Source organism: Oryctolagus cuniculus, chromosome X, assembly GCF_051225735.1.
Source record: "Oryctolagus cuniculus isolate XC-2025 breed Fujian yellow rabbit chromosome X, ASM5122573v1, whole genome shotgun sequence".
NCBI lineage: Eukaryota > Metazoa > Chordata > Mammalia > Lagomorpha > Leporidae > Oryctolagus > Oryctolagus cuniculus.
The window spans coordinates 29,760,791-29,788,452 of record NC_142888.1 but is presented as its reverse complement, the minus strand read 5'-3'; the positions used below and the strand labels follow the sequence as shown (position 1 = coordinate 29,788,452).

Below are 27,662 nucleotides of genomic sequence, written 5' to 3'. Positions count from 1 at the left end.
ATGGCTTTTTCAAAGACTTTGTAACAAATTGTAAAGTACAACACATGTACAGGAAAATGCACACTGGATGATCACAAAATGAACCTCAGAGATAGAATTTTTTTTTTTAAGATTTATTTTATTTGTTTGAAAGACAGAGAGAGGGGGTGAGGGGAGAGATCTTCCATCTGCTGCTTCACTCCCCAAATAACTGCAATGGCCAGAGCTGAGCTGATCTGAAGCCAGGAGCCAGGAGCTTCTTCCGGGTGTTCCACGAGGGTGCAGGGGCCCAAACACCTGGGCCATCTTCCACTGCTTTTCCAGGCCACAGCAGAGAGCTGGACCGGAAGTGGAGCAGCCAGGACACAAACTGGTGCCCATATGGGATGCTGATGCTACAGGCCGGGGCTTTAACCCACTGGGCCACAGTGCCAGCCCCAGCGATAGAATCTTACCAGTACTCCAAAGGCATCCCCCTGGATGAGGGTTGCCAGATAAAGCAAATAGAAATACATATTCCAAATATTGCACGGGACAGTGTTTGTAACATTGAAGGATTATTTGTTGTTTTGTCTGAAATGTAAATTTAATGGAGCCTCTTGTATTTTATATAGCAAATTTCCTGGTGGTCCTTTCTGTTCAATATCCCTTCCTTATTCTCCCAGTGTAACTGCTATCCTGGCTTTTGTCACTATAATGAGGTTTTGCTCCCGTGTGAGCTTTACTGTCAATGGAAATATCAGGTGTTTATTCTTTTGTGCCTGGCTATTTTTTAGTTTAAAATTGTATTGGCGAGATTTGTCCATGTGTTAGTCTGTAGAGGTAGTCTGTACATTCTCATTGCCTTGTACTCATAGTATTCCTTTGTATGAATATGACATTTTATTCTTGATACATATTTGGCTTGTCTGGGGTTGTTAAGAATTATTTAGTTATGATTGTTCTTGTTCATGCCTTTTGCTCTAGTTGCTAGATCATATGGTATTCATTTGTTCAGCTTTAGTGGATGCTGTCAAAGTAATTATACTAATTTAATTTCTCACTGGCATTTTATTTGAAGCATTTATTTAATTTTCTAAAACAATATTGTTAGTCTTTTAGATTTTAGATATTTTCATCAGTGGATGTAGTGCAACTCTGTAGGTTTCTAAAAATGTTTTTATTTCTTTATTTTTACTTAAAAGGCAGAGAGCAGGAAGGACAGACAATGTCCACAATAGCAGGGACTGGGCCAAGCCCAAGGCAGGAGCAGGCACTCACTCCCTTCTCCCATGTGAGTGTCAGGGGCCCAACCATTTGAGCCATCACTGCCTGCCTCCCAGGGTGTGCAGCAGCAGGAAGCTGGAATCAGGAGCACAGCTGAGATTTGATGTGGGATCCCACTCTGATGTGTGATGCAGGTGTACCAAGTGGCATTTTAGCTGCTGCACTAAATGCCCACCATAGTTTTTGAGTTTTTAACCTGCACTTCTCCGATTCCTGATGAAGTTGGGCATGTTTTATGTGTTCATTGGGTTTTGGATATTCTCTTTTGTGTAGTGTTTGCTTCTGTCTTGTCTCATTTTCTACTAGGTTTCTTAGTGATTTCTACATGTATTTTGAATATCGTCTATTCTGTGGTTGGCCTTTTCACTCTCTTAACTATGTTTAATGAATAGTTTTTCTTTTATGTTACTGCCTTTTCTTTCCTACTACAGGTCTTCAAAAGTTTATAAAAAATGTATATAATGAAAAAGCTATGCATGGATTTCAAAAATCTTTTGTACCAAAATAAACTTACCTTTTAATTCCATTTTTTGAAACCCTTTCCTGTTTTAGAAATAATTGCTTCCTCTAAGGTCAGAAAGATAACTCCCCATGTTATCTTCTAGAAACTTTGCTGTTTTTCTTTTCACATTTAAATCCAAGTAGAGTACATTGTGCGGGTGCATTTGTGTGTGTTTGAAAAGAGGGAGGGGTCAAGTTATGTTTCTCCCATGTGGATATTCAGTAGACAGAGGGCCATTTATGGAAAATGCTACTCTTTGTCCGTTTTTCTGAAGAGCCATCTTTGTCATAAATGAAGCATCTATCTATGGATGCCTCTGTTTCTAGACTCATGAACATATTTGAAGCAGTATTTATTTATTTATTATTTAGCATTTATTTTGTGCCTGGGCAGGGAGAGGGGGAGAGAGAGAGAACTAGAAGAAAGAGGGAACTAGAGAATGACAATATACTTACTAGATACCTTGGACTGTCATTTAACATATGGATATTTATATTAAGTGTTCCAGTATGTACCCAAATCGGGTGGCTACAGTTTAAAAATTGCTGCGCTAGTCTTGGTGTTAAATGTGCTATGTGTTGCAAGATATTTATCTGTTGTTTTTACAGCTTGTACTTAGTTAAGATGTTCTCTGGCGTAGAATAAATGACGAGAAAGTCAATAAAGCCAAATCTGGCCTTTTAATCACCTCAACCCACCCTTGCTGAATTAAATTATCAAGTGAAAAAACATGGCCTCCTGTAGCTAGCATAATTACTCAGCTATTTGGGTTTACAATTGTAGCAGGAGCTAACTTTCACTGCTTTTTCATGGAAGTTAAAAAGGAGCTTGATTCCCCCCTTACTTAACTGCTATCAGTCAGGAACAATAGATTGGTTTCTGGGCACAGCCAGGTGATGTGTAACCTACATTTCTGGGTCTGAGATAAAAGAAGCATGTGCTTTCTAAAATATAAACCTTTGTAGCACTGATGACATTAACATTATTTTGATATGAATTAATTGAAAACCTTAGGGAAAGATCACAACTGAATTCCAGACACACAGTATCTTTTCCCAACAATTTATATGCTGGATTTGTATTGAGCTAAGAGAATCTTAAGCATACTGTCAAAATGCCAGGATATGAAAGTTAAAAGGAACATTTCTAGCCAAACCTAAAAATCCTTTCTTCAGAATTCTGGACAGAATTGTGGAGCTGATCCCGAATGCCTCTTATGAATAGCAAGGAGCTCACTCTCTTTCTGCTTTGTATAATGTTACCTTGCCACCATTTTAGGGGTCTGTGTTGTAAATAGCCAGTCCACTTAATTTATGATGAAGCAAATGCTTCTTTAAGAAGAAAGACAAATTTGAATTCACAGCAGTCAAATAAAATAGGCAATTAATGAATCATTACCACAATTTTTAAAAGGAAAAAAAAAGATAATGGAGTGCCTGGCTCCTGATTTTAGCTTGGCCCAGACCTGGCTGTGGCAGCAGTTTGGGGAGTGAAGCAGTGGATAGAAGATCTCTGTCTCTCTCTCTCTCTCTCTGTGTCTCTCTGTCACTCTGCTTTCCAAATACATGAAGAAGAAAAAAAGATAGAAAAAGAATAGAATAAGACAAAAAGTGAGAGTAGATTTTGTCTCATGAACTTTTGTTAGACCGTTGCCTGTGTGTGTCTGTGCCCTGGGCTGCGCTGAAATACTGCTGTACTGTGGTTGCAGTCAGTGTTTGAAAATCACACATGTGGAGCCACCTCTGTGGCTTCTTGCCTCTCGTAAAACCAAATCAGCTTCTTCCAAGGTCAGAGCTGCTCTCCCACCCCTAAGGGAGCCTTCCCAGAGTCTAGTCAGCCTTTCTCCATCTTTGTGTGTGTGTGTGTGTGTGTGTGTGTGTTTTCTTTGCTTGGAGAGGCAGAGACAAAGCTCCCATCTGCCAGTTTGCTCTCCACATTTCCATGAGGACCTGGACTGGGTAGGGGCTGAAACCAGGAGCCAGGGACTCAATGCAGGTCTGCCATGTGGGAGTGTGGGAGGCAGGAACCCGTTCACTTGAGCCAGCGCTGCAGCTGCCAAGGTCAGTATTAGCAGGAAGCCAGAGTCAGGAGCTCAGGACCCAGGAACTCTGATATGGAACACAGGAGTCTTAACCACCCATCCCCTCCAACTTTTTTTTAAAATTTTGAGGTAAAGTTAACATATAAAATAAACCATTAACCATTTAAATGTATACCATGAGGTGGCATTTAGTTCATTCCCATTGTTTTACAACTGTAACCTCTAACTAGTTCCAAGAGATTTTCATCACCTCAGATCTCAATCTTTTTACCTTGGTAGAATCAAATTTTTTTATTACAGTTTCTTTATTTTTTAAAAAGATTTATTTATTTATTTGAAAGTCAGAGTTACACACAGAGAGAAGGAGGGGCAGAGAGAGAGAGAGAGAGAGAGAGAGAGATTGGTCTTCCATCCACTTGTTCACTCCCCACCTGGCAGCCACAGCTGAGCTGATCCGAAGCCAGGAGCCCGGAGCTCCTTCCGGGTCTCCCATGTGGGTGCAGGGGCCCAAGGACTTGGGCCATCTTCTACTGCTTTCCCAGGCCATAGCAGAGAGCTGGATCAGAAGTGGAGCAGCTGGGACTCAAATCAACACCCATATGGGATGCCGGCACTGTAGGCTTTACCTGCTATGCTACAGCACTAGCCCCTATTAAAGTTTCTTTAAAAAGATGTATTTATTTGAAAGGTTGAGTGACAGAAAGGGGAAGAGAGGAAGAAAGAGATCTTCCATCCATTGGTTCACTCCCCAACTGGCCTCAGCTGCGAGGTCTGGGCCAGGCTGAAGCAGGAGCCAGGAGCTCCATCAGGGCTTCTAATGTGGGTGGCAGGGGCCCAAATATTTGGCTGTGATCTACCGCCTCCCAGGCTCATCAGCAGGATTAGAAGTGCAGCAGCCAGAACTTGAATCAGCACTCAGATACAGGATGCTGGCATTACAAGCAGCCACTTAACCACTCACTACACCACAGCACCTTTTTTTTTTTTTTTTAAAGTTTTGTTTATTTACTTGAAAGGCAGAGCAAGAGTGAGAGATCTCCTATTGGGACTCCTCCATCTGGGTCTCTCACGTGGGTGGCAAGGACCCAAGAACTTGAACCTGTTGCCTCCCTGGGTCCACGTTAGCAGAAAGCTGGCATCTGGAGCAGAGTTGAAACTCAAACCCAGGCATCCCAAAGTAGTGTCTTAACCATAATGCCAAATGTCCACCCCTAATAGTCTGTCTGAGTGAGGAAGGTTAGTTTTCTGTGGATCTGTTGATTTTTGCCAAGTCATTCACTTACTCTCTCCCTTTACCATACAAAGTAAGAACTCTAAGGCAACTGGAAGTATTGTAAAGGAAACCTCAGGTTGTGTTTCCTTTTCTTAGATTTAAAAAAAATGATTTATTTATTTGAAAGGCAGAGTGGGGGCCAGTGCTGTGGCATAGCAGGTAGAGCTGCCGCCTGCAGTGCCGGCATCCCGTATGGATGCCGGTTTGAGTCCCAGCTACTCCACTTCTGATCCACCTCTGTTTTGTGGCCTGGGAAAGCAGGAGAAGATGGGCCAAGTCCTTGGGCCCCTGTGCCTGTGTGGGAAACCTGGAAGAAGCTCCTGGCTCCTGGTTTCGGACTGGCCCAGCTCTGGCCATCCCGGTCACTTGGGGAGTGAACCAGCAGATCAAAGATCTTCCTCTTTCTCTGCCTCTGCCTCTCTAACTCCTTCTTTCAAGTAAGTAAATAAATCTTAAAAAAAAAAAAAAAAGGTAGAGTGACAGGGGCAGGGGCAGGTGGGGGGAGAGAGAGAGGCAGGCTGACAGAGAGAGAGATGGCCTTAATGGTTGAGGCTGGGATGAAGCCAGGAGCAGGAACTCCACCCTGGTCTCCTACATGGGTGCAGGGACCCAAGCACTTAGGCCATCTTCTGCAGCCTTCTCAGGTGCATTAGCAGGGAGCTGGATTGGAAGCAGGGTAGCCAGGACTTAAACCAGCACCCTGACATGGGATGCTGTGTCCCAATGCCTGCCCTTGCGTTATTTTTTTGAAAATTAAAAGTGAAGAATAAAGTTTACCCCTCTCCAAATTAAAACCCATCCTTGCCTTTTGTCACATACATGCTCAATTCTGGGTCAAACTTGAGATAAGCACACATGGATTTCATTCTCAGCTGAGTATCTGTTAAAGAAGAAAGCTTTGCTTACACACAAAGTTGCAAACTGCAAGTTGTTTTCCTGTGAAAGGCAGGATAATTGACTTTCACATATGTTTGGAAGTGGCCTTGTGGTAGATGTGTATTTAATTTATTAAGAAATTGCCCGACTGTCTTTCAAAGGGGCTGTGCCATTTTACATTTCTACCAGTAATGAATGAGAATTCTTATTATTCCCGAATCCTTGTGAGTAGTTGGTATTGTCAGTGTTTTGGGGTTTTAGGCGTTTTAATAGGTGTGTAATAGTATCTCATCTCGATTTTGATTATTTCCCTAATGGCTGTGGTGTTAAACATCTTTTCATATGCTTATCTGCCATCACATATCCCCTTTGGTGCACTGTCAGGTCCTGTCATTCATTGGGTGTTTATTGCTGAGTTTTGAGAGATGTTTTCAAATATTCTGGATGAAAGTCCTTTGTTGGATTTGTGGGCTGACAGTATTTTCTCCCAGTCTGTGACCTGACTTCTCTTAAAATAAGGCTAGAAAATATGTGTATATTTTTAAAGGTAAAACACAACACGAGTTCACATTGATATTTCCTATACAAGTTAAGGATTATAGGGATTTCATTTAACTTCTTTGATTTTATATTTATCTGTTACTTATATTGAACATTTTGACTCATGAGGACATTTGCATAATTTCTTACTTGCTTTATCCTACCATAAATAAAAATGTACTGCATTTCCATGTAATAGTTTTTGATTAATAATTATGATTTTAGTAACAATTGTCGTTTTGAAAATAGTTTAAGATTTCTTTGTTGTTATTTCTCTTTCATGGGTATATTCCATTAGGAATGTACTGTCAAATTGCTGGGTTTTAATTTCATTTCAGTGACGGCTGGCAGTATAGTTAAGTTACCAGCTCAATGTGCTGTTAAGTTCATTTGCTTCATTGTACTTTTTATTCTCAACTTAAATTTTTTTGTTTTATTATAATGTAAAACATTATTGTGGTTTCAAAGTCACATGTAGAGACTAAGGTATTTCCAGAGGGCTCTACTATCTCTGTCCTTTTAATCTTCTTAAAAAAGATTTATTTATTTATTTGAAAAGCAGAGTGATAGGGAGAGACTCAGAGAGGTATCTTCCATTTGCTGGTTCACTCCCCAACTGGCTGCAATGGCCAAGGCTAGGCCAGGCTGAAGACAGGAGCCAGGAACTCCTTCTGGATCTCCCACATGGGCAGCAGGGACCCAAGCACTTGGGCCATCTGCTGCCGCTTTCCCAGGCGCATTATCAGGGAGTTGCATTGAAAGTGTTGAAAGTGCAGTAGCCAAGACTCAAACAGATGCTCATATGGGATTTATGAACATCTGGCCCCTTTCCTTTTAATCTTGTTCCCTCCCTCCTGCCATAAGTGACTTAAAGAAAACACTTAGTTTTGGGTTATCCTTCCTTCTTCCCTCTTGTCCTCTTCCTTCTTTTGATTTGTAAACCATCATTTTTTTTGACAGGCAGAATTAGACAGAGAGACAGAGAGAAAAGTCTTCCTTCCGTTGGTTCACCCCCCAAATGGCTGCTACGGCCGGCACTGTGCCAATTCGAAGGCAGGAGCCAGGTGCTTCCTCCTGGTCTCCCATGCGGGTGCAGGACCCAAGCACCTGGGCCATCCTCCACTGCCTTCCTGGGCCACAGCAGAGAGCTGGACTGGAAGAGGAACAACTGGGACTAGAACCTGGCGCCTCAACTGGGACTAGAACCTGGGGTGCTGGCACTGCAGGCAGAGGATTAGCCTAGTGAGCCACGGTGCCAGCCATCATTTTTTTAAAAAAAGATTTATTTTATTCATTTCAAAGGTAGAGTTACAGAGAGAGGAGGAGAGACAGAGACCTACACAGAGAGAGCTCTTCCATCTGCTGGATCACTCCCCAAATACCTGCAATGGCTAGGGCTGGGTCAGCTAAAGCCAGGAGCTGGAACTCCAACTGGATCTCCCACGTGGGTGGCAAGGGCCCATGTTCTGCTGCTTTCTTGGGCACCTTAAGCAGGGAGCTGGATCAGAAGTAGAACAGCTGGAACTGGAGCTGGCTCTCATAAGGGATGCTGGCATTGCAGGCAGTGGCTTAACCCACTGTGCCATGATGCCGTCCCCATAAAACAGCATATTCTTAACTATATTCACTTGGTTTTCCTTCACTAAATAAATTTTAGCATACTCTACAGATTCTCTTACTCCCTTTCTTCATTTTAATAGTGTATCTTAGAGATCACTTCCTAGTAGTATATAGAGGTATTCCTATATATACATTGTGTAGACTTAGAATAGTTTATTCAGACCATCTCCTTTTGATGTATAGTTGCATTATTTCTAGAGTTTTGCTATTATAAAAACGCTACAATAGATAGCCAAAGTTAAGTTCCAGAAGATACCATCAAAAAAGTGAAAAGGGGTTTGGAGTTTAGCCTAACAGTTAAGTCACCTGTGTCTCACATCAGAGTGTATGGCTTGGTACTCTGGCTTCTGCTTCTGCCTTCCTACTAATGCAGAGCCTGGGAGGCGGTGGTTGTGGCTTTAAGTGGTTGGGTTCCTGCCACCCACGTGAGAGACCTGGTTTGAGTTCTGCCTTCCGGCTGGCCTGGACCAGCCCTACTCTTGAGGGCATTTTAGGAGTGTGCAGATGGGAGCACTCTCTCGCTCTCTCTTTCTCTCTCCCTATCCCTCTGCCTTTCAAAAAAAAAAAAAAAAAAAAAAAAAAAAGAAAAGAAAAAAAATTAAGGGACCAGCACTGTGGCAAAGTGGGTTAAATTGGTGCTTATAATGGCAGTATCCCATATCAGAGCACTGGTTTAAGCCCTGGCTGCTCTGCTTGTGATCCAGTTCCCTGCTGATGCATGTGGGAAGGCAACAGAAGATGGTGCAAGGTCTTGGGTCTCTGCTACCCACGTGGGAGACCCCGTGAAGTTCCTGGCTCCTGAGTTCAGCCTGGCCCACACCTGGCTGTTGTTGGCATTGGGGCAGGGGCGGAGGGAGTGAACCAATGAATGGAAGATTTCTCTCTGTCTGTCTGTCTCTCTTTCTGTCTCTTTCTCTGTGTGTATGTGTGTGTGTGTGTCTATGTATGTATGCTTCCCTCTGTTACTCTGCCTTTCAATTAAATTTTAAAAGTGAAAAGGCATCCCACAGTGGGATAGAAAATATTTGCAAAGTGCCTATCTCATAAAGGACTTAAATCCAGCATATATAAAGAACTCTGAAAACTCAACAATAAAGACAAATAATCCAATTAAAAATGGGCAAAGGATCTGAATAGACATTTCCCCAGTGAAAATATATAGTCAATAAACACATTAAAAGGGGCCCAACATCATTAATCACTAGAGAAATGCAGATTAAACCCACCATGAGATATCACTTTACATCCCCTGGGATGGCCACAGCAAAAAGGACAGATAATGGTAAGTATTATCAAGGTTGTAGAGGAATTAGAACCCTTGTGCACTGCTGGTAGGAATGTAAATCGGTTCTACTACTATGGACAACAGTTTGACAGTGTCTCACATGATTAAGCATAGAGTTTCCGTATGACACAGCACTCCTTGGTGCATACTCAAGGGAAAAGAAAGCATGTTCACACACAGAAAATGTGTATATGAATGTCTGTGAATGTTCATAATAGCCAAAGAAACAGAAGCAAGCCAAATATCTTTCAGCTGCTGGAGAAACCACATGTGGTATGCTTATACGATCAAATATTATTCAGCCATAAAAAGAAATAGAATACTGATACATGGATATAATAGAGTGCATGCAACATGGATGAAGCTCAAAAACATTGTTAAAAACAATATGCAAAAGACCACATATTATATGATCCCATTTATGGGAAATATGTACACTAGGCAAATCTATAGTGATTAATGGCTGGCCTAGAGCTATGTAGGGGAAGGGAAGTGAGGACTGACTGCTAGGAAGTATGGGCTTCTTTTTTTTTAGGTTTGCATGTATGTATGTATGTATTTAAAAGGCAGCGCAACAGAGAGGGAGAGACAGACACATACATGAGGGTGGGGTGGGGAGGAGACTGAGAGATTGATTGATCAGTCTTCCATCTGTGGCATCTACTGGCTTCCCAGGCACATTAGCAGGAAGCTGGATCATAAGTAGACCAGCCAGGACTTGAACCAGAACTCTGATATGAGATGCTGGTGTTATAAATGGTGGTTTAACAGTGGAAAGAATGGGCCATCAAAGAAGAAGGTACCTTTCTCTGAAGGGAGGAAAGAACTTCCACTTTGATTATGGCCTTGTCTAAATAAGGTCAGAGTTTGTGAACTCAAGAGGCTTCCATAGCCTTGGCAGCTCATGACTAGAGCCTTGGGTGATTACTGACGTCATAAATAAGAGTGTCAATTGTTAAATCAACAACAGGAGTCACTGTGCACTTACTCCCCATGTAGGATCTCTGTCCTTAATGTGTTGTACTATGAGAATTAACGGTAAAACTAGTCTTCAAACAGTACTTTATATTTGGTGTGTCTCTGTGGGTGCAAACTGTTGAAATATTTACTTAGTATATACAAAGTTGATCTTCTGTATATAAAGCTAATTAAAAATGAATCTTAATGAAGAATGGTATGGGAGAGGGAGTGAGAGATAGGATGGTTTGCAGGTGGGAGGGTGGTTATGGGGAGAAAAACCGCTATAATCCAAAAGTTGTACTTTTGAAATTTATATTTATTAAATAAAAGTATTCTTAAAAACAAACAAACAAACAAAAACCAAAAAAAATGGTGGTTTAACACACTGCACCGCAATACCAGCCGCTGGACTGTGAATTTTAAATGGGTGAATTTTACAATATATGTTATATCTCAATACTTTACAATGTATGTTATATCCCAATAAACATATTAAATAAATAAATAAATAAATATCTGGTCAAAGAAAGGAATCACATCGGGGGATTCTGGGCAGAAAAAAACAATATGTATCCATTGTACCAATTGACAGGATATTTTAATTTAAAGAATTCTGTCAGGGTGTACATTTCATGTAGCAGTTAAGATGCCAGTTAGGCTGCCCATGTCCATATCAGTGTGCCGGGGTCCCAAGTCCTGGCTTTGGTCCTTCACCTGGCACCGAGTCATTTTCTGTTTGGTGAGGGAACCAGCAGATCAGAACTCTTGTCTCTCTGCCTCTTGAAAAAATGAAAGAAATTCTGTCCCTCTGTTTCCAGTATCTATTGGAATACTGTCGAAAGTATCTATTTTCAGATTAGACCACTTTCTGAAACTGCTAAGCATACCTGGGAAATGACATAATATTCCGTTGCCGTTCCTAAATGTCAATTTGGGGTTCAGAAATTAGAGTCCCTTTGCCTATTTAGGAATCAAGCACCTAACTTTGAGTGCTTTGTATTCTGTATTCCACTTCTGTCACCTAGGAGATAATTGATTATAAGTAACAGAGCAGCTGACTAACAGCAGTTTAAGCAACATTAATGGCTTTAGGTCACCAGAGGCTTCGAGATACAGAGATTTCAGGTTTAGACAGTGGCTGGTCAATGTTGTAAGGGACTGGGGACTCTTCTTACCTTTCATTCCACCACCTTTAGGATATTGGCTTTTCTTTATGAGGCTTCTGACCTCATGACTACAAAATGGTTGCATCTGTTTCAGTCATCGTCACTACTCAAGCATATTCAAAATAAGTAGGAGGGAGATGAAGGAACCCTCCAGTAGCTGCCCTCCTTCTAGCTATTTGTTAGAATTGAGTCACATGGCTATCTTTTGCTACAAGGGTGCTAGACCTTGATTTTGCTCTATTTTTGGAAATGGGAAAAGGAAACGAGGGTTACTAATGACTATTGAGAATTAACAGGGGCCGGTGCTATGGTGCAGCAGGTTAAAGCCCTGGCCTGAAGCGTTGGCATCCCATATGGGCATCTGTTCTAGTCCCTGCTGTTCCTTTTCCGATCCAGCTCTCTGCTGTGACCTGGGATAGCAGTGGAAGATGGACCAAGTCCTTGGGCCCCTGCACCCACGTGGGAGACCCGGAAGAAACTCCTGGCTCCTGGCTTCGGATCAGTGCAGCTCCAGCTGTTGCAGTCATCTAGGGAGTGAACCAGCAGATGGAAGACCTCTCTCTGTCTCTACCTCTCTCTGTAACTCTGTCTTTCAAATAAATAAAATAAATCTTAAAAAAAAAGGAATCAACAAACTTTGTCTGCCACCCTAGTCACAGAATCAATACCATGCTTTCCTTAACCTTAGCATTCCTTTCTTTAAAATTTTTTGTTGGGGCTGGCATTGTGGCACTGTGGGTTAAACTGCCGCCTGCAATGATGACATCCTATATGAGCGCCTGTTCAAGTCCTGGCTGCTCCACTTCTAATGTAGCTCCCTGCTCATGTGCCTGGAAAAGCAACAGAAGATGGTTCAAGTGCTTGGGCCCCTGCACCCACATGGGAGACTTCGATGGAGTTCCAGGCTGCTGGCTTGGCCCTGACTCAGCCCTGGCCATTGTGGCCATCTGGAGAGTGAAAAGGCTGATGGAAGATTGATTTCTCTCTGTCGCTCTCTCTCTCTTCCTGTCCCCCTCCCTCCCTCCCTCCCTCTCTGTAAGTCTTCCTTTCAGGTAAATTAAATCTTTGTGTTATACAAGTAACAGGAGTGTATCATCATCAGGATTCTGACAACAGGGCTGACATTGTGATGCAGAGGGTTAAGCGGCCACTTGTGACTCTGGCATCCTCTATTGGTGTGCCTGCTTCGAGTCCTGGCTGTTCTGCTCGCAGTCCAGCTCCCTGTTAATATGCCTGGGAAGCCAGCAGAAGGTGGCTCAAGAGCTTGGATCTCTGTCACCCACAAAAGAGACCTGGAGGGAGTTCCAGGCTCCTGGCTTCAGCCTGGCACCGTCCTGGCCATTGCAGCCATTTGGAGAATAAATTAGCAGATGGAAGACCTCCCTCTCTCTCTCTCCTTCTTTCCCCATCTCCCTTTCCATCTCCTTCACTCTACATTTCAATTAAAGTAGATGCTTTAAAAATAGCTTCCTAGATTCCAACAATATTGTTCTTTCTAAACGAACTTTTTAAACTTTAAAAAATTTATTTTAGAGGCATAGACAAAGATATATATTTATTTGAGATTATATGTGTGTGTGTGTGTGTGTGTGTATTATAGAGGGGGAGAGAGAGAGAGAAAGAGAAAGAGAAAGAGAGAAACACTCCCCATCCACTGGTTCACTCCCCCAAAAGCCTGCAATGACTATAGGGTATGCCGAAACCAGGAGCTAATAACTCAATGCAGGTCTCCCACATGGGCGGCAGGAACCCAAATACTTGAGCTATCACTGCTGCTTCCCAGGGTCTGCATTAGCAGGAAATTGTAATTAGGATCTGGAGCTGGGAATCAAACCCAGGTAACTCCAACATGGGATGCAGGTCCCCTAAACAGCATCTTAACATCTAAGCCAAATGCCTGCCCCAAATCGTCTTTGCCATCCTGGAAAACAAGCCTAATACTCTAGTTAAACCAGCATGCTTACTTCCTGTCCTTTGAATATATTTTGAACTTTTCCATTCAGTTCTTTTATTTGTCCCTTCCTTGACAGCATTCTCATGCATCTTTCTCTTCCCATTTAGATTCTAGCCTTTCCTCAAAATTTGGCCGTAATTCCCCTTCCTCATTAAAACTTTCCGTGGTCATCTTGTTACTGAAAGCTTGGTGCTTGTCACTGGTGCTCAATCAAAATAGTATGGACAAGGTTTGAAGATAAAGGAAAGAGAAGGTTTAGTCTGTGGACAGATGAAGAGGCAGCAGACTCACACCTCCAGAACTACCATCCTGCTGAATGTGGCTGTTGTGGGCTTCTTAAGGAGACTACAAGGAAGGGGAGTGAGGAATAAGGGGAGCAAAGGATAGGGACAATTGCATGTTGGCCTGTGACCAGCTGATAAAGGGCTGGTTGGAGTCACAGTGGTTATTTGGTCTGGTTACATGTTCAGCACATGTGCAAGTTCCTGGTTGGTTGGCAATGCTGTATTCTTCAGGGAATTTTTGTGAAGGCCAAGTGGGCTTTAGTACTTTTCTGCCCTGGGCCTGTAATTCCCTTGCCCAGGCATCGAAGTCCCAGAAACAAAACCCCTTGAGACTATCCAGGTAATCAGGATAGTATCTAATGGAGAAGCAAATAACCTCATAAGTCTGGTGATAGAACCTTTAGGGTCAGCTGTACCACCCCCTCAATTCAGTGAGTTAGTTTTAGTGTCATCAAAAGGTAGGGCAAGGACACTTGAAGCTAAGGGAGTCATATGCTTAATGGTATTTGGAGGTACAGCTTTGGAGGGATGCTAGGAGATGGGCCTGATGACTTTGGGGATTAAGTTTCTAACACATAAACTTTAGAAGAACACATTGAAACGATAGGACCATCTCTGCCTAACCCTGAATGCTCATATTGTCCACCCCGTTCACTTGCTACTTTATTTCCCTGGTTGTGTTTTTGCATTCTTTATGTGTGAGAATGACAGTCCTCAGCCGACTGCAAAACTGGTAGCTCTTTGGGTTGCCCCCCATGTTTGAAGTGGCTTCTTTATACAAGGCAAGCCATTCCTAGATTACTGTCCATTACTCTTCTCCAACTGCAACAAGCAACAGTGGTTAAAAGCTAGCCAGGGAGATTCATTTCTGGAATCAGCTCCTCGCTTATGTCTTCCACTGCTGCTGTGGAACAAAATAATTCTTATTTTAGCAACAGTGAATATAAAGAAGAAAGTCATTTGCTTTTGAGGCTTAAATAAGCTATAAGGCTCTCAGGATGTGTAGCTTATACAAAGCAGCGCGAAGATGTCCCTGTGCAGTTGTGACTCAAAGCCTTCCTGTGGCGTATTGTGCTGTGCTAAGGGGCATGTCTGTCTTCCTTGGATCCAGTTTGGCTTTTTCTGGAAGCAACAGATTTTTCTATGTACATTCATCAGGGAGGATAATAGAATTCCAGACATGCTAATAGCACAAAATTAAAGGGGCTTCTTGGGCCACTTCCTGGGATGTTTATTCTGTTGCTACAGGTGCAGGGCTCACTTCTTGGAGAAAGGGGATTCCCCCAAAGCAAAGGTGATTTTTTTTTTTGTATCCAGGCCCCAGGATACACAAGTTCAGCCTGGCAGTACCAATTGCTACAGTGGCCAGCTTGACTGGTTGAGGGCTAAACAAATTTGTTGCTTTCCTAATAATGTGTTTGGAAAGTTTAAGAACTCTATGCCTAGTCCCAGATCCTGAAGATTGTCTCCTGTGGCTTTTTCATAAAAACTTTAAAGTTTTATACTTTATTTTTAAGTCTGTGATCCATTTTGTGTTAACTTTTGTGTAAGGTGTGAGTTTAGGCCATGATTACTTCTTCAGATCTGTGGGTGCTCAGTTGCTCCAGCACCAGCCACAGGAAGGTCTGGACTTCTACTGAATTGCTTTTGTATCTCTGTAAAAGATCCCTTGAATATATTTATGTGTGTCTCCTTTGGGTTCACTATTCTGTTCCATGGATCTGTGTCGCTGCTCTTTTATTTCTGTAGCTTTATAGTAAATCTTAATATCAGGGCCAGTGATTTCTTCCACCAGATTTTTCGTTGCCAGGATTCTTCTTTGTCTTTGTTCCAATGAATAAAGAAAATTACCCTTTAGATCATTTAGTTATCTCACTCTGTTAAAAAAAATCCACTGAAGCACAGCTTTTAAGGACTGCATGCATTAGTTTGTTACGTTTTCTACTACAAATAATGGAATACCTGACCAACAGAAGCTTAGGTAGGGATTTATTTTTTTCCCACCAAGCAGGAAGCCTAGGGCTTGGTGGCTGCTGGCCTGTGTTTAGAAGCTCAACTCTTTCTAGCAAGCAGCTCTGCAATCCTCCCTACCTTCCTGCCCATGATCCTATTGTGGCTGCTGCAGCTCCAGGCATCAGTTGTACATCTTCAGACCAGAAGAGCTAAAGTAGGGGCAGCATCACCTATGTCTATCTCTGGCCTTAAGGTTGCCAAAAACTTTCACTGGGAATCCTAAACAAATGTTTCTGAAACGAATGTGGCATTGAGATTTTCCTGGAATTTTTCTTTTATTTATTTCAAAGACTGAGTTACAAAGAGAGATAGAAAGAGAGGTCTTCCATCCACTAGTTCACTCCCCAATAGCTGGAGCTGAGCCAATCTGAAGCCAGGAGCTTCTTCTGGGTCTCCCACATGGGTGCACAGGCCCAGGGACTTGGGCCATCTTCCACTGCTTTCCCAGGCCACAGCAGAGAGCTGGATTGGAAGTGGAGCAGCCGGGACTGGAACATGCCCATATGGGATGCCAGCGCTTCAGGCTGGGGCTTTAACCTGCTGCACCACAGTGCTGGCCCTTCCTGGAATTTTTTAATAGAGGCCAGCAAAGGAGAAGGAATTTGGGAATGGCTGTGCTGTGCTCTGTGACAATGAGCCAGTGATTTTAACTGACTTTGGAGGAAGGCTGTAGAATTCTCTTTATTGATTGGTGCCTTGAGTTGAATTATTTAAAGGGAAAAAAAAATCAGTGTTGTGAGGAAGGTACAGCACATCTCTCTAGATCTTATTGATTTCCATTTTATTTTCTACTCTACTGATTTGAATACATTATTAAATATATAAAATCAATCTTATATTACATTGATGGCTAGGAATCACAAGCACAACACTTTTCTAAGTTAGGTTTGGAAAGACAAGAAAATTAGCTTGAAAAATGTTTGAGGTTTTCTCTGACATGCCTTTTTTTTCTTGTACTTTTGGAATTGCTTTCTGAGTGATTTGGCTTTATTAGCAAGTAATGACAGCTTTCACACTCTTAGGGTCCGGAGTTCTAAGATCCCACTGTACCTCAGTCACTCGTGGTGCTGTTTTCTCTGGGAGGTTCACAGCATCTGTTGAGTGACAACTTCTTCATCTAAGGGCAGAAATGAGAAAACGAATTTATAAAATAAGTATGATAGGGAGGGAGTGAAAAAAAAAACCCACCTCATTCTTCATGAAACAGAAGCGGAGTAGTCCCCAGCCTCTTTGGGCAGCACTATCTCAGAATAATTCTATATCAAATTTTCCACTAACCTCAAAAAGTAGTTAGAAAAATAAATGTTGTTAATGTTTATTAAAGTACCAAATGGTAATAACTAGCTGTCTTTGGTCTCCAAAGTTCCAGTAATAGCTGGTGGCTATAGAGGGGTTTCTGCATTTACTCTTTGCTGATACCTGCCCTGTTTTAAGGCGTTGAGTCTAGATTCCTCCCTTTCAAGTCCTGAGTGTCATTTTTGCTATAGGATTTGGCAAAGGCAAAAGAAGCAGTTCAACCCTGATGACTTAACCCAGGGGAGGTCTCCTAGGCCTAACATTGAAGGCATGGAGTTTGCACACAGGATTCACCACTTAAAACTGATTGAGTGACCTCGGGAAAATTACTTAAACTCTCGGTGTCTCAGAATCCCCTCCGAATAAAATGAGGATAATGATAGAGCATACGCAAAGATTTTCTCTGAGGATTAAGAGAGTTTAATGCTTCTAAAACGCTTAGAATAGAGCTAAAGTTGTTAGCTATTATGGTAACAAGAATATCGCTATTATGGTAACAGGAATGATATTCCTTTCTGCCAAGAGAGGTTTCTAGCTCGTAGTGGTCCCACTGAGCCGTCAGGTCCTTCCCAAGCTCCTTGCTCTTCCTGTCTGCCACACGGTTGTCAAGCTTTGCAGTGCAGCCTAGAGAGCAAGCGACAAGAGACTCTGAGGGGCTGGTGCTTGGATAGGGAGATTGCAAATGGCTCAACAACTCCTGATGCTGATGCACGTAGCCTGCTTCTCAGCTGGGTTTAGTTTTATGGTTTCCGCAGTGGCCCTGGCAACTTGTTGATTGTTCATGAATCAACCCAAACACGTGATAACACTGCTCCTCTGATCTTTAGTAGTAAGGGAAGGGCCGTGGTATCAGCTATTAATTTGATATGAATCAACGAGAGTCTGCTGTGTTTTTAACAGTGGTGTCAGAAGTGCGATGGGAACCAGGGAGTCGAGATACCAAGGAGCATTGATCTGGGGATAGTGTATGCCTGACTTTATCATTTGCTAAGACTTTTGCCTAGTTTCCTTGGGCAGAGACTGAACCCCATTTCTCAGTCTCTAGAACAATGGGGCAGGTTTCCATGCAATCCTACAAGGTTATAATGGGAAGTGTTAAGTTTGTATATTATGTGTGTGTGTGTGTGTGTGTGTGTGCATGTATTGGGGGGAGGATATGTATAATGGATATTTCTAGTGCCCTATGAACTGTTACATCATACCATTTGAAGCCCCAAGCAATTCATTTCTAACATAACAGCACTCTGAATTGAGATTTCAAGTGAATACTTTCATAGCACAAAAATGGAATTTTGTGTACTATGCTGATTAGAATAACAATACAGATTGGCATTACTCACCTTTAAACAAGTCTGTGTTTTTGTTGTTTTGAGTTTGAATGTGTGAATTCATGACTTAGAGGCCAAGAATTTTAGAGAGGTTTTAGTAATGATTTCTTTCATGCGCAAAGTAGTCTTTTCAAAGATTAAATCTGGCTATCTGGCTGATTTTATTTAGCAAGAAAATTTGGAAATACAAGGTTACTTCCAAAAGTTCGTGGAAAAATGGAATGAAAAGATAATGCACATTTTCCATAACATTTTGAAAACTCCTTGTTTTAAAACAGAGACCAGCCAATTCACATTTTGTTTTACATGTTTATTTATATTTTGAAAGGCAGAGAAAAAGAATGATTCCCATCTCCCATCTGCTGGTTTACTCCCCAAAGGGCCTTTATTTCCTACTGTGGTAGGAAATGCTCCTGGATCTACCTGGGTCTAGTTGCAGTCCTTCAGCATGCTCCAGCTTCTTTATTTTCCTTGGTCCAAATTCAGTGCATGCTTCAAGGCTCACTTTAAGACCCCAATTCTGTACGAATTTGTCTCTGACTTCTGCTACTCCATAGGGTAATCCTTTGAATTCCTGTAGCCCTAATCTATATGCATAGGATCTGCTTTTTGCTACAGTGGGTTGCCAAAGAACAAATCTTAAAAATGGATGATGGTAAGTTTAAGAATTATTGACTATGTACCTGTCAGGTCGTGTTGTTAGATATTGATTGAAAAATAAGATGGTCTGTGATCCTGCTTTCATGAAACTAAGAAAAACATTGTTAAAAATGACTGTTGACCAAGGAACAAAAATGGAATAATGCATATGTGTTCATGGAACAAATATTATTATGAGCAATAATGTCATGAAAGTGGAGAAAATTTTCTAAAACTGCTTAATGAAATATGGGAAATTAAGTTATATAAAATGGTCATTTTATATTATAAAAATGTTCTGTAAAATCTATTGGTGAGAGAGAAGATATTAGCTCCCAGCTTGGTTACTAAGGGGATAATACTTGGTCATTTTGTAGTGGAGCTCTAGCTCAGTTCCTTTTAAAAGCCAATGCCATGTCCTTATTCTTGAGAAAATAAGGAACCCCATCAGGCAGGCACAGTCACGTATTCTCTCAGTGCTAACCACTGTCGTATGAAATACATATTATTATTCTTAGTATAGAGATGGCAGAGCCAGAGGCTTCTGGAAAAGTAAAATAACTGCTTCAGGATCACACGGCCCATAAATGGCAAAGCTGGAATGTGAATACCAGACTTCCTCTACCATATCTCTTCCTCTCTCATTTAAAATGCCAAGTTTATACTACTGCTCCCTGGTTCTGTTCTCAATTTCCCAGAACTCCAAATGTGTACATTTGTCTTAAGAGGGTCTAAGCCAGGCAGTGTGGACAAGAAAAGGTTAGGTGACTTTATCTCATTGCTTGGAACTGACCCAGTTTATGTTCTAGTCATTCACCAGATACTCCCTGGGCACTTACCATGTGTCAGGCCCCGTGAGTACTTTTTCTCAGGAAGTACAGCATCTAGTATCAAACATAAGCATATGAACAGAGAACTATAATATAATATACCAAGCACAGTGGTGACTCTGTAGGAATTATGGCAAACAGATGGAGCTCATTTGTTGAATGAATGAATCAGGAATGAATCTCGTGAGATTCTTTGTTTCTTTTAGCACCACTGCTGACTTCTCAAAGATCTCATGTGTTGTTTTATATGTATAATACAACTGGGGTGAGGGTGAGGGGGGCAACCGGCAAGTAAGTCAATTGTTACACAGGGTCATCATCAAGACTTTATTTGAAGATCTATGCAGGAACAGAATGTTCTGCCTCTAGCAGTCAGGAAAGACTTCAAGAGAAAACGGCATTTAGACAATCTTTTATTTATTTATTACAGTTTTCTGAGCTTGGGTTATTTTAAGGAAATTATAAATATGAGAAACTCAAGAGTTTGATTTGCAGTAGCTACCCAGAGCTATTCGAAGAGCCATATGGTTCACAAGATATTTCTGTCCGCATGACTCTGCCAAAACCATTCTTGTCAAGGTCACCAGCCATCTCCGTGTTGCTCAGGATTCAAGTCTTAAGCTTCATGAACATCATTTGACTTTCCAGTAGTATTTGGCACAGTGAATCATGCCCCCCTTCTTCAAATGCTTGCTTTGCTTAGTTCCATGATACTAACCCTTCCTTGTTTTCTTGCTATCTCACCAGCTATTCCTTTTAAGTCTCCTTTGCTAATTTTACCCCATATTCGTGATCTCTTAACATTGGGTTATTTTAAGGCTCAATCTTGGACTTCTTGTCAGCAATGTCATCACTTCAACTAGTACTGTAGCCTTAAAATACCATCCATCAATGATGTTTGTGCAGTTTTTATATCCAGCCTGACCTTTCTCCTGAACTTCAGACTCACACATCCACCTGCTAGTCAACCTTTCTACTTGCTTGTCTGAGTGGTATCTTGAACTTAACATGTTCAAGATGGAATTCTGGACTCCTGTGTCTGCCTCCTACCTCCAAATCTTCATCTGGGTTCTCTTCCCGCTATTGCATATCCTGGTACAAAGAACTCCATTCTTCCAGTTGCTCAGGCCAAAATATTTGGAATCATTAACAACTTGTTTCTTTTTCTGCACTGTACATCTAATCTATGAGTAAATGCCTTTTTCCTTCAAAATATATACACAATTTTATCATCTCTATCTCCCACTTCTATTACCCTTGTCTACGCCACCATCATCTTGTCTGGACTATTGCAATCTGCTCAGTTCTTTTTATTGTGGCCCTAGTGAGCCCTTATACTACCTGCTCAAAACAAAATCCCATGCCCTTTGAGCCCCCCTCCCCCTTTATAGCTGGGCTGTTACAGGCCCAGGGCGGCTGTTGTGGCCCTGCTTCCCTAGGCAAGGCTGCTGAAGCTGTTCCCCATTCCTCAGTCTGCCTTCGCCACAAAAGGAAACAAGGTCTTTTGGACCCTTCTATCATTCTTCTCTGCCAAGTCATGATGCTTTGCAAGAGGCTGTTGCTCTGGCTCTATTCAGTCCTAGTGAGGTGTTAACTTCAAAGCAGCAAACTCAGGATTTACCTGCAGAGGAGGAGGCAGGCCATGAACTTGGAGGGGAGGGCTCAGTTGCATCTGAAGTGTTTAGTTTTTTTGTTTATGCAGGGCTATGGGGAGCATGATATGAATATACATAGAATATGATTCTATTATTATCATATAGTATTATGTGGATTTTATATTATAATATATATCATATATTATCTAACAATCTTGAATTTGCTACTTATCACAAAAATTTCCATGCCTATATTGTGCATAAATAATCCTATATTTTTTAGTATTTAGAGTTACCAAATTTTATGTGCCCTGCTGCTGCCTATTTCTTTTGCTTGAGTTTTTTTAGAAATTTACCTATATTGATATATATAATTTCCCACTTCTGTAATAATAGTCATAGCATAAAGACAAGTGAATCGATGAACTTTTTCTGCTGTTGGCAGACATCTAGATTGTTTTCCATTGTTCACTCTTGCAAATGCTGCTGTAACAAAGAATCTGTTATCTCCTCGTGCCCAAGAGGCAAGAGACTTAGGGGTTGGACTTGCTAGGCCATTAGATTTATGAAGGGACTTCAAAAAGTTCATGCAAATGTGTCTTATGAGAAAACTATGGATGGATTTCAAAATTTTTTTGCACTGAAATAAACTTATCTTTGGATTCCATTTTTCCATGAACTTTTTGAACTCTGCTCATGTACGCCTTTTACTTTGCTAGGTGTTCTCACCTCTCTCCTTGGAGTGGTTTTCCCACTTTCCCACTTTTCTCTCCTACCAGCAGTGCATGAGATTTGCCTACCTGTGGTAGGAGCACCTGTGCGTTCTCCTCTGTCAAGATCTCCAGAAAAGATGTGAGGCAAGGTTCTACAGTTAATAGGAGAACATCAGCTCTGAGGAATTTCTTGTTAACATTTATTTTAATGAGTAAAAGATTTTATTCTCTGTTTTGGTGAAAATAATATTTAGACTTTAGTGGGAAACAGTTACTTTTTTACTCTAGGTGAAAGGTGTGTGTATGTATGTGTGTGTCTGTTTGCATTCTTGGCAAATAAGTAGGAAAGACCAATTAGCAAGCTAATGTCCTAAATGTTCAGTTGCAGTGATGGCTATTTTTAAATGTTTTAAATAGCATGGAGCATTAAGTTTATTCTCACTGCTTTTCAAAGATTTGAGTTTGTTAAGATAAATTGAATTTAAAATGTGTTAACTTTATGGATGAAGATTGATAATTATTTGCCACTCTATATGCATTTGGGGATGGGAAGAAGAAATGACAAAAGTCATAAAGGTAACTCTGACTGTTTTATGTTGTTTCTTGTAGGTGGGAAAGGAGAAATTCCACAAATCCCAACATTGGGGCTTTTGCAACAATGTTAGGATGCTGGTGAGTGATGATAAACCTGGAATCGGTGGAGAACCGCTTCTTGGGCAAAAGGTGAAATCTAAATACAGTGCTTATCCTAAAGGAGAAGGAAGCGATGCACCATCATGGGTAGCTTTCGATAAACAGGTAAGTCGTGACATTGGAAGAAGTGGAATCTTAGATTTTTACATATACTAAATAGATTTGAGACAGTGGGAGCCTTCAATATAAATGTTAAGGCAAGTTCTTTTTGCCTTTTATACTTATTGCTTTTATTTTTAGTATTTCTTCCCTTTTAAATTTTTTAATTGACAAAAATTGTATATAGTTGGTCCTCCATGTCCATGGTTTCTGTAACCATGGATTCAACCAACCTTGGATTGAAAATACTTGGGGAAAAAAGTTGCATCTGTCTTGAATATGTACAGACATTTTTTTCTTGACATTATTCCTTAAACAATACAGTGTTACAGCCATTTACATAGCATTTACATTGCATTAGGTATTATAAGTAACCTAGAGATGATTTAAAGTATATTGGAGGACATGCATAGGTTCTATGCAAATGCCACACTAATTTATATAAAGGACTGGAGCATCTGTGGATTTTTATGTCCATGGGGGGTCTTGGAGCTAATTCCCATCGGAATCTGAGGGACCGTGTATATTTATGGTATACAACGTGCTGTTTTGGAATATGTATACATTGTGGAATGGCAAAATGAAGCTAGTTAACATGCATTATCTCACATTTTTTTTTGTAGTAAGAATACTTAAAATCTACTCTTTTAGCAATTTGCAAAAATACTATACATTGTTATTAGCTATACTCATCATTGTTGTATAGTAGATCTCTTGAAGTTATTCCTCCTAACTGAATTGTTTTAAAAAAATGTATTTAATTGAGAGAGACAGACACACAGACAGATGGAGGGAGGGAGGGGGAGGCAGGCAGACAGCAAGCTTTCATCCTCTGGTTCACTCTCCAAATGCCCACACCTACCAAGGCTGGGCAGACCTGAAGCTGGGAGCCTGGAACTCAATCTGGATCTGCCACATGAATGGCAGGGATCCAACTACTTGAGCTGTCACCTACTCTTTCCCAGGGCTCATGTTAATCGAGCTCCGGGACTCAGACCTAGGTACTCCAATATGAGCTGATGGGATACAGGTGTCCCAAGTGCCATCTTGATTGCTGGGCCAACAGCCTACCCTGTAACTGAAATTTTGAATCTTTTGACCAAGGCTAGTACTTGGCTAGCCTAGGTGAAAAGACAAATTCAATAACAGAAATACCCTAAACAAGCAACATAAAGATTATCCTCGCTGTGCTGTTTCTGACCAGGCATATTAGTTGCAGGACATCAAATGTTCATCTTTCTTGGCAAATGCTTGTCAGCCTTTCTCTCTCCTTCTTCTCTGGACAGGATCATTGTTCTTGTACAGACATTAAGGGTCTGTTCAGACGGTCACTTTTGTTTAGTGACTTGCCACTCACTCGATAATTTAGTTTGGTTCTGAATGTGGCATTAGATAGGAATGGAGAAGTGTGTTATCTTTTATTTTAAGATTTATTTATTTATTTGAAAGAATTACATAGGCGAGGGGAGAGACAGACATCTTCCATTCACTGATTCACTCCCCAAATGGCTGCAATGGCCAGGGCTGAGCCACGCCAAAGCCAGAAGCCCAGAGCTTCATCTGGGTTTCCCATGTGGACAGGGGCCCAAGCACTTGGGCCATCTTCCAGTGCTTTCCCAGGCACATTAGCAGGGAGCTGGATCAGAAGTGGAGCAGCTGGGACTTGAACTAGTGTCCATATGGTTGCACCACAGTGCCAGCCCCGTATCTTCTTTTCTTGGTACTAATTATAGTTCCCCATCCCTAAGGACTAAAGGGTGATGTGGCAAGAACTATGTAAGTGGAAGGAAGAAGTGCCATCATTAAGCAAGTGTCTGAATTTTTTATTGTATGTCTGTACACATAGCTGCACAGAAACTGACATACTGATAGTTGGAAAAGGTAATGTATTTGAGTGTCTTAAAAAAAAGACTGACATTAAAAGCAAAAAAAAAGGTGACCAGTTATTTCCCAAAGGGAAGCTATATGGATACACTGTGTTTTTCAGGTACCCTGTATCACAGCCCATGTTTTGTTCTCCAAAAAGAAATTATTAGATTATTTTAGAGCCTAGAATTTTTTCCCATTTTTTAAAAGATTTATTCATTTTTATTTGAAAGTCAGTTACACAGAGAGAGGAGAGGCAGAGAAAGAGAGAGAGAGAGAGAGAGAGAGAGAGGTCTTTCATCTGCTGGTTCACTCCCCATTTGGCCGCAATGACTGGAGCTGTGTTGATCCGAAGCCAGGAGCCAGGAGCTTCTGCTGGGTCTCCCACGTGGGTGCAGGGGCCCAAGGACTTGGGCAATCCCCTACTGCTTTCCCAGGCCATAGCAGAGAGCTGGTAGATCCTATAATTTAAAAAGAATTTATGACTAGACAAAGAATCCAAACCACACTATACTAAGGTTACCAGGTGGTTTGAAAAATCTTTAACAGGGATTTGTTGGCAATATTTTGATTCTAATTAAAATGTCCTCAGATATAGTAGAAGTGATAAATCCTCATGTTACCCATGATGGGCTAGATCAATTAGAGCACGTAATTTTTTTGAAGTCCAGTTCTGACATGTACAGAGATCTAACAAACCACAGGGAGGCTTCTTTCCCAGGAAACTATGTCTACTTTCAACAAGGGTTAGTATTTCTCTTTTTCTGATTATTTTCAGTATTTGGCTCAGTGCTGGATCCAGAGCTCAAAAACAATTTCTGAGCTCACTGACTTGGATAGATCATGTGTATTTTCTCTTACTGTCAATCTTAGAGGATATTTAATTTGTGTGGGCCAAAGGAAAGATTCTGTGTTTGCCTCTTATGTCAAAAAGAGAATGTTGACAATACTTTAAGCTGGTCTACTGCTGAATAAGTGATGTAGGCCACAATGTGTTCATCTTTTCTCTTGCCCTTAAAGTTGCAGATTCATTTTATTTCATGTTTTCTTCATATTTAATATGTGCCTTTAAAACTATTTTGCAGCCCTTTATAATTATTTATAAAATTGTGTAGAATATTTCACAAAGTTGGAATAATTTTAGTATCTGGCTACTTGAGAAAATGAAGAGCTTATTCATTGCAGGTCTAGCTAAATGCAACATAATTCATTTGGTTATTTTGTTGGTCAAATTCAATTAAATATTCATTGAGTTTTAAATGAGACACTAACACTATGAAATATTTACATGCTCTGATAAGATTGTGAACTACAGACTAGATCCTGGTTAATACCCAGAACAAATTATAAAGTGTTTTCTGCATTAGTGATTCAACAAAATGAATCAACATCTGTTAATAATTTTTCTTAAAAATGAACAGAACTCATTGCTAATTTTCCCAGTAGTTTTTTAAAAAAGATTTTATCTTTATTTATTTGAGAGGTAGAGTTTCAGAGGGAGATACAGAGAGAAAGGTCTTCAAGGTCTTCCATGCGCTGGTTCATTCCCCAAATGGCTGCAACAGCTGGAGCTGAGCTGATTCAAAACCAGGAGCTTCCGCTGGGTTTTCCACCCAAGTGCAGGGGCCCAAGAACTTGGGCCATCTTCCACTGCTTTCCCAGGCCTCAGCAGAGAGCTGGATCAGAAGAGGAGCAGCCGGGACCCGAACAGTGCCCTTATGGGATACTGGTGCCGCAGGCGGAGGTTTAGGCTACTATGGCACAATGCCGGCCCTTTTCAATAGTTTTTAATCCAATAATACAAAGTAAAAATAAAGGCAATTCTTTAGACAGTGTATTAAAATCGGTAGATGCTCTTGGTGCCCTCTGAGATCTGCACTGGATATGTTGCTCTCATCTTCCAGCTGTGGCAAATGCTTTTACAAACAGCACACACCTGTAACCCTCTCTGTAGACTTGCTCTTGGCTCATGGGAGGTGCCTTTTCCAGAGACACCTGGGAGGTTACTGTGTACCTTCCCCCTGAGAGCAGGCTGCCAATGACTGATTTATTAAAGATAAAAAAAGGTTTCTTTGCCTTACAGCCAGACAACTCGATCCTGTGATTCAGGCTCCATAGCCCCTCCTGTATCAAGCCAAGGCTAAATTTGACCTGAGAACATATCCTTACTTGGCTCATGTCCTTTTCCTTTGCTGCTCCCCTTACCCTGTTATAGGTATCCCCCAAAAGTGTGCCCTTAAGAAATCACATGTGCCTAAATCCCTGTCTCAGGCTCTGCCTCTGTGGAACCCAACTAAGACAATATTCCAGTTTTTATCCATAATTCCTGCTCCGGCAGACATTAGCAAAAGAGAAAATGCTGTTTGGAAGCAGCAGAGAGAGCCAGCAGTTGTTGTCCTGCATAGACCCCGGAGCAGACACTTGTAAATGTTTCTCTTTTCTTCAGTCTCCCCTTTGGTCTTACAGGCAGAACAGTAGTTTTATTCAGACTGGAAATGTGTTTGCTTAAAAGTGTTTGCCTCCCAAGGCTCCTTGTAGCTACACTGGCCAAGTGACACTTCCGGCCAATGACGGTTAGGTTAAGGGTAAGTTGGGTGGGACTCCTAGGAAAGTTACTTTTTTTCCAAGGGAAAGAATAAGGCTCAGCTGGGTAGAGTTTGCCTGCCCTTTGCATTCGCATTGTTTCCTGTCTGGAACTAGGAGATAATTTCTTAGGTATAGCAGCAGACATAAAGGGAACCTAGGTCCCTGTTGACCTCTTGGAGTCACCATTTCAAGGCAAGGCTGTCTGTTTCCGGCCTTGTTAGACAAGAAACATCAACCTCTATTTCAGAGGTTTTTAAT

The 27,662-nt window shown here is 41.3% G+C and overlaps 1 protein-coding gene across 3 annotated transcripts in view; it reads left to right on the top strand.

The window, feature by feature from the left end:
• EFHC2 (EF-hand domain containing 2) overlaps positions 1–27,662 on the top strand; it is a 183,590-nt gene that overhangs the window by 1,872 nt on the left and 154,056 nt on the right. For all 3 annotated transcript variants that reach the window (XM_089324301.1, XM_008272519.5, XM_089324302.1), the window contains one exon: positions 22,770–22,958. In XM_089324301.1, coding sequence (XP_089180427.1) covers positions 22,770–22,958 — 189 coding nt within the window. The remainder of the gene's footprint in view (positions 1–22,769; positions 22,959–27,662) is intronic.